At 39.2% G+C, this 10,034-nt stretch overlaps 1 protein-coding gene across 1 annotated transcript; it reads right to left on the bottom strand.

Moving 5' to 3' along the window:
• Nucleotides 1-6,971: 6,971 nt before the first annotated feature.
• Nucleotides 6,972-9,823, bottom strand: LOC124219696 (piggyBac transposable element-derived protein 4-like). The gene is made up of 2 exons (XM_046627649.1): nt 9,167-9,823; nt 6,972-6,998 (listed from the first exon to the last, which is right to left on the bottom strand). Exons 1-2 carry the CDS (start codon nt 9,821-9,823, stop codon nt 6,972-6,974), a joined length of 684 nt encoding a protein of 227 aa, XP_046483605.1.
• Between the last annotated feature and the right edge of the window lie 211 nt (nt 9,824-10,034).

Below are 10,034 nucleotides of genomic sequence, written 5' to 3'. Positions count from 1 at the left end.
CACCCGCGAGACTGACACCGCTGAACGCTCGATTCCTCCAGAGCCTGGGTCTTCGATTACGTGGAAATTATGGAAAATAATAATTCGTGTCCGTTGTATCCCACGTGTGTGTTACCACGGAAGAAATAATAGAAATACAGAAACCTGTGGTATTCGACGAATCGATCGCGCACTCTGAGATTCATGCTCATCAGCTGTTTGCATCATCTACCTTCCAGAACAACGATGAAATCCGTATTGTTGTTCAACATCAAGACTTGTGTCTACTGCCCAGTAAAAGCTCTCTACACATTCATGGAAAAATCACAAAGGCCGATGGCGTGGCTGCGGTGACGGTTACGAAATTGATCAATATGGCCGTTTGCCACTTGTTTGAGGAAGTTTGCTATGAGTTGAACGGTGTAGAGATTGATCGGAATAAAAATGTCGGCATCACCAGCACTATGAAGGGTTACGTATCCTTGAGTCCAGGCCAGCAATACAGTTTGGAAAATACCGGGTGGTTAAGTGGGGATAACGAACTAACCGATGCTGATGGAAATTTCGATGTTGTTTTACCGTTCAATTATGTGCTAGGCTTCGCCGAGGATTATTGCCGAGTTGTTGTTAATGCTAAACATGAGTTAATTCTCACACGTTCCAACACCGATTTGAATGCCGTTATTCAGACCGCGGCGACGGAAAACTTTAAAATCACCCTCAATAAAATCGAGTGGTTTTTGCCATACATCAAACTGGCGGATAAACCGAAAATCCAGCTACTCAACTACATCGCCACGGATCCCGCCATATCCATGAGTTTTCGTTCTTGGGAAACGTACGTGTATCCGATGCTCCAGTCAACAACGCGGCATATATGGTCAGTCAAGACATCGACGCAGCTTGAGAAGCCGAGATATGTCGTTCTAGGATTTCAAACTGCAAGGAGAAACGAGCCGCTGAAAAATGCTGGCGTATTTGATCATTGTCGGATCAGAGATGTAAAACTCTTCCTCAACTCGCAGTGCTATCCCTACGGAAATATGAATCTTGATATATCCAATAATCAATACGCCATTCTCTATGACATGTATGTTCGGTTTCAAATGGCCTACTACAACAAAGAAGCTGAGCCTTTGCTATCGAAGCGCGAATTTATAAACCGCGCCCCCCTTATCGCCATCGATTGCTCCAAGCAGAACGAAACATTGAAAACTGGACCTGTCGACATTCGATTGGAATTTGACTCTAGCATCGCGTTCCCCCCACACACTTCTGCCTACTGCATGATCTTGCATGATCGCATTGTTGAATATAATCCAATTAGTGGTACTGTGAAAAAATTGGTATAAGTCAATTTTGAGATGGTATGTTTAATTATTACTATTATTGCATGAATAATGGAGATGTGTGTAAAGTTATTTGTGCAATTTAAAATATGATGATCCATCACCATTATGTCTAAGCTGAAAACAGAATGTAATTGTTGATGAATAAAAAATATCTATTCAAAGCATCCAACCGCCATTTTAGCGTAAAAGTTTACGAATAGCTATCAACATTCCCAACCCATCTAATTGCGGCGAACATCCCCGGCTTTACTTAACATTAAGTGCAACTGTAATTTGAAATATATATATATATATATAACTACAATAAATTCTATTAATATTTTTCGAATGTAAAATTTTCGCTCTGGGGGTAAACTATTAGCGTAAAAGTTTACGGATCGTCATCAGCATTACCTGTCTATCTTATTGCGATGCCACCATCCGGTCGATTAACGCAAAAGAATGTATTCGAAGTACGTGGAAAATATTATTTTTCGCCTGGGGCAAACTATTGGCGCGAAAGTTAACGGGTAACGGCGAAAAATCATAATGGCTATTCGTCCGACCAAGAAATAAATCACATTATCAAACTGTCTGACGATAAAAATCAAAATGGCCGCCCATCCGACTGAGCAAAAATCAAAATGGCCACCGTCAGACGGTGAAATCGATCGATTATACTGGTGACACCATAGCGAAAATCATATTATCAAACTGTCGGACGATGAAAATCAAAATGGCCGCGGTTGAATGGCTGCTCGGCAGACGGCAAAATCGGTCGATCATGCTGATGACGTCATAGCGAAAATCATATTATCAAACTGTCGGACGATAAAAAATCAAAATGGCTGCTCATCCGGCTAAGCAAAAATCAAAATGGCTGCTCATCCGGCTAAGCAAAAATCAAAATGGCTGCTCATCCGGCTAAGCAAAAATCAAAATGGCCGCTGTGTGAATGGCCACTCGTCTGACTAAGCAAAAATCAAAATGGCCGCTATCAGAAAAATCATGGCCGCCGTCAAAATGGCCGCTATCAAAAAATCAAAATGGCCGCCATCAAAAAAATCAAAATGGCCGCCATCGAAAAAATCAAAATGGCCATCGAAATGGTGGGGGGGGGGGGGGGGGGGCAGGGGGGCAGGGGGGCACGCCGCCATGTTTGGATCGAGAACTCTCATAACCTATCTACTATCCAGTGTCTGGTTCGCTTTTTTTTGCAAGACGACAGCAGTTGTCAGACACACTGTGCGTAGTACTAAACGTACATATTACTGAAAGTAACAGAAAAAAAAGTGGAGCGTACATAATTCTTTTTCAGATAAGAATACAATTTCGAAATTTTCAGGTGAGTTGAAAAATTAACGACGCAGCCAGGAATGGAACCTGGCATCTAGAGATGCTTTACCGGAGACTTACTCCACTAGACCACCTAGCCGCCCTGACTACATGTCATTCATTTCTCTCATCACCTGTATTTCGAAGATCGTTGTTTTCGTGTGCCATTGAATATGTTTACATTTGAGAATTCGTCGCGAAGAGACATAGTTTTGTACTCTTATCTAGTAAATTTTTCTCGCTAACAATATGATATGTTGTATTTCATGTCAGCAAAAAACGGCCGAGCCGTTTAAGTGGTCAAGTGAATTAAATTTAATTCACATAAATATATCCACATATAGGGCATGTGTACACATACCAACAAGCTTTACACACATGTCAAAACTGTGACTCTTCGCGACGAATTCTCAAATGTAAATATAAATAATTCTTTTTCGTCAACAAATACAATAACTAATCGACGAAACTCCATAAGTATAAAAAATAAAACTTAAAAATGATATAATCTCGCGAGTAAGACATATAAATACTCTGCACGTATAAATATCAGACTAGGATACATATTATAAGTACGAATCACACTTCAAAAGTAAAAATACAACTGTAGTGTATACCAGCATTATTCGTGAGCACGTACGAATCTTTGTCGAAGGTGCCTGCTCTTTCGTACATCGTATATCTTGCTAGATATGTACCTCCAGACCTTCGAGATTCGGGCAGCTCGCTGTCTCCCTCTCACCCCTGCTTCGGTTAGTTTGTGAAACAGGCAGTCTGCAAATAAGAAAATGGTGTCATATATTTCTATGGTTAGAATGCAGCGCAGCTTACGGCTCGATGCATCGTACTCAGGCGAATCAATTAAGCGTACATATGTCAGTATCCGCACTCGAGTTAATAATAAAATATCGAACAAACATGTTTCGTGACGCTGCGTTTAGAACACGACTTTGACCGACAAGTCACGTGCGTCAACGTCCGAAATATAGGTCTCGGCTACATAATTATCGCATTACAAATTGGTCGGTGTGGACCGATTTTGACATTTGTTTTGGATGTAAATCACAGGTCACATTTTTTTTTTTAAATTTTCTCCCGGGTATTGCGACAAATAAAGTGCACAGAACATAATATAAAGTTTACAGGTCCCATCTAAACTTTGACTGTTTCATACTTTTCGGGCGTTAACTCCGTACGCTGTGGTTCTCCGTCTACTAAATAACGATTGGCTCGCCGAACGTCTATGCAACGTTGTGCAAGCAGATCTTCCCCCCACAGGAGCACAGCGACGTCCTTTACGAACCTAGAGTCCGGTTAATGCAACATAACTTCCCACGCGTCGCGACTAATTGTGATGCCTTCGCTAATCTGTACCTGTCGAGTCGATAATATGCATCTATCAAGTATTTAGCATGCAGTGCGGTCAGTATTGATATTACGCAGGCAGGTATATAGTAATGTTCAATTAAGTATGGATTCCCAGTGACTCACATCTTTTTCTTGACTTTTTTGGGAATAATTTTCTTTTCTACACTTTGGTTTTTGTAATTTGTACGATGCGCTGAACCTATAAAAATCATCAACATTCCGATTATCAATTTTGAGGATATTATAATTTGATAAAGAGTCATGTTATGCAAAATTCGAGGTTGGTGGATGGTAGCTGTGAGTGAACATAGACATGGTTTATCCGGCTCTTCCTGACACCTGCTCCGCCAGCCATGACCCATCAGATACATGTATAAAGGAAACTCGTCTTCCAAAAAGTTGATAAAAAGAAGTCAGCCACTGGGAATCCATAATTGAACATTACTGTAAAATCTGATGTTAAAGTTAACCGATTTTGAAACATGTCACTTACCATTTCCTGTGGAATGTCAGCACGCTTACGGATTGAGTTCATTACGACTGGCTCAAAAGCACGCTGTTGTTGCAAACCATGAGCAACCATCCGAGGCGTAAGTGCGGCCACGGGACGGCGGCGGATGACAACGTCGGACGACTGATTTCTAGGCGTCAGCGACGAATTGCGGCTTGATTCCCGCATGCGCGGAGTACGGTTTCTGGATTGTGATGTACCCTTACTGGCTCGTATTCTGCATCTTGTATCGCTTAAACAAAAACTCTCATCGCCGGAACTCGGTCGACGATGCCGGGTGACTGGCAGTGACGGACTGGCATCCGGCGTCAACGGAGATTCGCGCCTGGACTGAAGTCTCAGCCGAGACTTGTCGTACACAGGTGTACGACGCTTGGTGCTTCGCGATGACGTGTCGCACCGAGCTGTCGGAAGGCCACATCCGGTGAGAGATGCCTTTCCTTCGGATGAATCTAGGTCAGGTACTGTGATACTGCGAGCCAATCGGCGCGATGCTGATCCTTGCCGCGGTGCCTCAGAAGTTGGCGCACGTGGTGAGCTGTCACTTGGTTCGCCGTCCCCGGATAAACCTCGATCTTTCGCCATGTTTCCCTGATCTTTCTCGTTACAGTCGTCGAACAATCGTCTTCTGGCAATTGGCAATTCTCTTTCGGCATCACAAGTTTTTGCGAGGACCACCGTCTCCTCAGAATCAAATAGACGAATCGAAGGTGGACCTGGTAGGCATAAAGAACACGTATCACATATACACATTGCAGTAGGTACAGTAATATTCTGTGATAGCCAATCAATCACATGATTTCATGCTGTACAAGAAATAGGGTTCGCAGATTCTTACCGTCAGCGTTTTCATCCCCTTCGGAGGTTTCCGCGAAGTCTGGCCTGGTATGCACGAACTTCTCGTATTTATTTATTATGTCCAAGTGTGCTTCACGCATCGCAACATCCTTGGGCTGCGGATTTATCTTTCGCCTGACCACCTGCAGCAACATTATAATATGAGTAAAATAATATTTATAATTGTGTTTGACCTATTCAAAATGCTACGTGGATCAAAGGTCGTATAAGACGTGTTCATCTCAGCAGCATATATTCACCCACCATTGTTATAGCTTCATTAACTGATGCCAGCCGCTCAAATATCCATTCCAAATTACAAATTAAACGGTTACGTATCCCATTCATCATAGGTCCGTCTCACCTCACTGGTTGTGTTCGCTCTCTTCCGAGCTTTGGGTTTGGGTTTGCGGTCGGCCGGCGAAATGCCCCCATCCGATGAATGGGTCATGTATTTTAAGTTGGGTAGTTTGACGCGGCAACTTCGTTGCTTCCGCTGCACCGCGGTCGCTATCTATAATACTTAATGATTTTCTTTTCACTATATTATTGCAGTAATCGAAACAAAATTTGTCAAATGTGTTACACAGAATGGAAAACTGAAACCTATGAATGTCAGTATTGTAAAAAATATAAAGTACAAAATACTTGTACACTATGTTGTATATTATTTGAACTGTCTAATATGATAAATTATTAAAACAAAAAAAAGCATTATTCCGCCTGTCCATGAGACTTTCTCATTCTTTTTCTCTTTCTTATCCTTATATTTCATTTTATATTTTATACCATTTTTTTGGTGGAAATAATGTAAGATAAGAAATCAAATCAGAAAGTTTCAATTCATAATTACTGAAAAAGAATATATAACTCATAGAAATAAAATATAAGATAGTGAATTATAAGTCATATGAAAAACAATTCCAAATAAAACAAATGATTCTTTTGCATTTTCACGCTACCTCGTGGTATATTACACACGTGCCAACGTGTTGCATATATGTATGTAATTCTATGCTTGTGTGGAATGTTAACAGAAAAAGGAAATCTCTGCGGTGTAGCGCCGGGAGAGTGAGTGGCGGGGAGTGGGAGGGGGGACATCACACACTTCCGTTGCGGTGAAGAATATTATACTATGCGTACGTGTCCATAGAGAACCTGCGTAGAGACTAGTGGCGCCTCTCTCGTTGATTTTGTGAGTTCATACATGAGGTAAAGCTATTTGTAAACATGTATTCTAGTAGTAACTGACGAAGCATGTAATTTATTATTAATTATTTTTTTACAATATTTACAAATTTATGACTTAAATATTTTACAATGACCATATTAAAGCAATAAACATTGATTATTAAGTTATAGTTAAGTGATTATGAGTGAAAAAAATATTAAAAACAAACCAAGATCTGGTAACACCGGTTGTTGTGTTGTAATGTGTCACAACACTTACAGTAAAACGGATGTGAATATAAAATTTTATTCGTTTCCATCAAAACCGTATTTATTAGAACGTCGACAAAAGTGGATAAAGGCAGTGAATCGTATTAAGTAAGTGTATATCTGCTGACAATAAGTATATGCTTATTCTGATATTAATTTAATTATTTTATTTAGTCCAGATGGTACCCCATGGCAGCCTACAAGTAACTCAAGAATATGTAGTCATCATTTTATTGGAGGAAATAAATCTGAAGATCCTCATCATCCAGCATATTATCCAACAATTTTTCCAACCAAGTATAAACGTAAGGAGCCTTCAACTGTGAACTTGGATCGTTTTAATCGTTGGAAAAAAAGAAAATCAGTATCTGAAGTTTCACCTTGTGTTAGTGATGAACAAGAACTATTCAACAATTTATGTGAAAGTTTTCAGTCAACAACAAATATAAATGAAACTGTCACTAAATCAACGTCAAATAAATCAATTCAAGTGGTGTCATTCCAACATATTAGTAATGAGTTTATTTTTTCATGTGACTTTGGTCGTGGGTCAAATAATGTTTCAACTCAGACAACAATATCACCTACTAATAATTTAAAAACTGGCATAGTGACAAAAGATAAAAGTAGTAGACCTGACGTACCAATTTTATTGTCAGGATTTCGAGGATATGATTCTATAAAAAATGATAAACAACTTGTAGCTGTAACTGGAGTAAGACCAGAAGTTTTTAAATTATTTTTAGATATGTTACCACCAATTAAATTTAGAAAAATAAACCTTGAAAAAGATTGTTAATTTTCTTAATTAAAATCAAGACAGGTTTATCATTTGACTGTATTGCTACTTTCTTTGATGTTAATCCAACATGTATTTCTAGAATATTTTACGATGTGCTGTCTGTACTAGCACAAAAAACTCGGAATTTTATTTTCTGGCCAAGTAAAGAAGACATACAAGAAACTATGCCAACATCATTTAAAATACATTACCCTAATTGTAGAGTGATAATAGACTGTACAGAAATTAACACTTTACCGACCGCTAGCGTTTCAACAGTATACGCACGTCCGACCGGCCGCTCAGCCACGGATTCGCTCTCGCGCCGGCTCTGTTCTGGTTTAGAGTGTCACGCGGGGGTGTCTGTGCGTGTTATGTGTTTAAATGAAATTGTCTGCTTTCTGTTATTATAGGAAAAGTATATTTAATAAAATCTTTTATTCTAATAATGTTATACTGTAACGCTTAATTATACTTATTTTATGTATTACAGTGGTTACTACACATAGGAAATAGTTAATATTTTTTTAAAGTATGATATCGTTCATAACAGTCGCCTTTATGTAATGGAACTTCGCAAAATTTACAAACAAAACATGTTCTACTTCTTTTTTTATGAGCTGCACAAACTCTACATTGTCTTTGTGGTTTTACACTTCGACCACTTGTCACTATATTTATAAGTTTGTGTTTCCTCAAATTCGATAGTCTGCCGGGGTGGTCTAATATGGGTGCTCTCCTTGTAAGTACAGGACTGGGCAGGTTGTTATCGTGTTCCGTACAATTATCTTCCGTTTCATTATCTTCCGTCCACGCAATTGCCACTTTGTGCAAGAAATTCTTGTAGGTAATATTTTTTCCATTTAGCACTGTGTATGCTTTGAATGAATTGAATAGTGCACAATTGATGAAAAACATTACAACGCGTTTTGTCCATTTTTTTGTTTTTCGGAAAATGGAATAATATGAGAGATATTGGTCCGCGCGATCTACGCCCTTCATATATTTATTATAATTTATGATCGAATTAGGCTTTTGTATCAGGGCTGCTGATCTTTTGCTTCTGCTTGTGGATTCCATCAATTGTGCAGAATGTATGGTAGAGATCATGTTCACATTTCTTTTGCCATTATTCCACACTTCTAACAAGATTTGGCCATTCCTGCGAAATTCGTATTGTCCTCTTGAAAACCGTAATGTTCGTAATGATTTAGGAAGACCTCTATTTTTACGAATGGTTCCACACACTCGTATTTTATTTTTTAGGAGAATTCTAGCCATTTTTACACTATTGTAATAATTGTCTTGATAAACCTCGTGCCACACGTTTTTATATGGTTTAATAACCGTTAGGACCGTGTCTTCCAATTTATTTCCGTCAGCGGCATAAATGTGAAAATTACATATATAACCTGTGACAGCTTCACACACCACTCTCACAAGTATTCCATATTTAGTAATTTTTGCGGGATTATACGTCCTAATCGAGAGTCTGCCCCGCCACGGGATTATACATTCATCCAAAGATAGTTGCTGACATGGTTTATACACGTCAGTAAATTTTCGCCGTAAATAGTCAATCACAGGTTGGATTTTAGCAAGCCTATGTGAATTGTGCGGTATGTTGTTATTGTCCGAAAAATGCCAGCTCTGCATAATTTGCACAAATCTGTTTCGGCTCATTGTTTGTGAGAAGAATGGAGTTTCAATAGTTCGATCAGTTGACCAGTAATCGTATACAACGTCTTTTTTTATTTGTCCCATTAGAACTATTAGTCCTAAAAACTTCTTCAGTTCCGGTACCGTGATATCAGTCCATTTTTTTGGTTTTGATGAAGTTTTATATCTTTCCATGACCTGGTAATGATATCGATTGGATTCTATCACCAAGTGTTCGAAAAAGTCGTTTCCAATAAATAAATTGACACTGTCCATTATATTTTCTGGAGAACTTGGCATAATTTTTATCCCAGGGCTGCCTTCGAACGGTTCCAGAATTACTGCCTCGTCGTTCGTCGACCATACCTCATCGTCATTTTCATTGTTATTCACATCGTTTTCGATAATATTTATTTCATCTTCCTCTGAATCAGTGTATGTTAGTGGCAATACACACCTTCGTCTCCGAATTATGATATCGCTACTATCACTGTCGTCACCACTATCACTTTCTGAATAACTGTCAGGACAGTCTGACAAATCATCTAAATAAAACTCTCCGGTGTCACTTTTTTCAGTCATTGCGAACGGTAAATTTTTCCAAACGATATAACTCTGTAGCAAGTTAAAAAGCAAAGCAACGCAACTAACGTCACTGAGCAACATAACATAACTTAACGATTAACTTCAGGATTAACACAAAATAATCGGTCGATAAGCGTCGGCGAGAAAGAGCCTATTAATCGGCTACCGGTCGGTAAGCGTTGGCGACGAAAAGCCTATTAATCGGCTA

The sequence above is a fragment of the Neodiprion pinetum genome, chromosome 1 (genome assembly GCF_021155775.2).
Source record: "Neodiprion pinetum isolate iyNeoPine1 chromosome 1, iyNeoPine1.2, whole genome shotgun sequence".
Lineage (NCBI taxonomy): Eukaryota > Metazoa > Arthropoda > Insecta > Hymenoptera > Diprionidae > Neodiprion > Neodiprion pinetum.
Note: the sequence above shows the minus strand (reverse complement) of the source record. Positions and strands in the feature narration are given on the sequence as shown.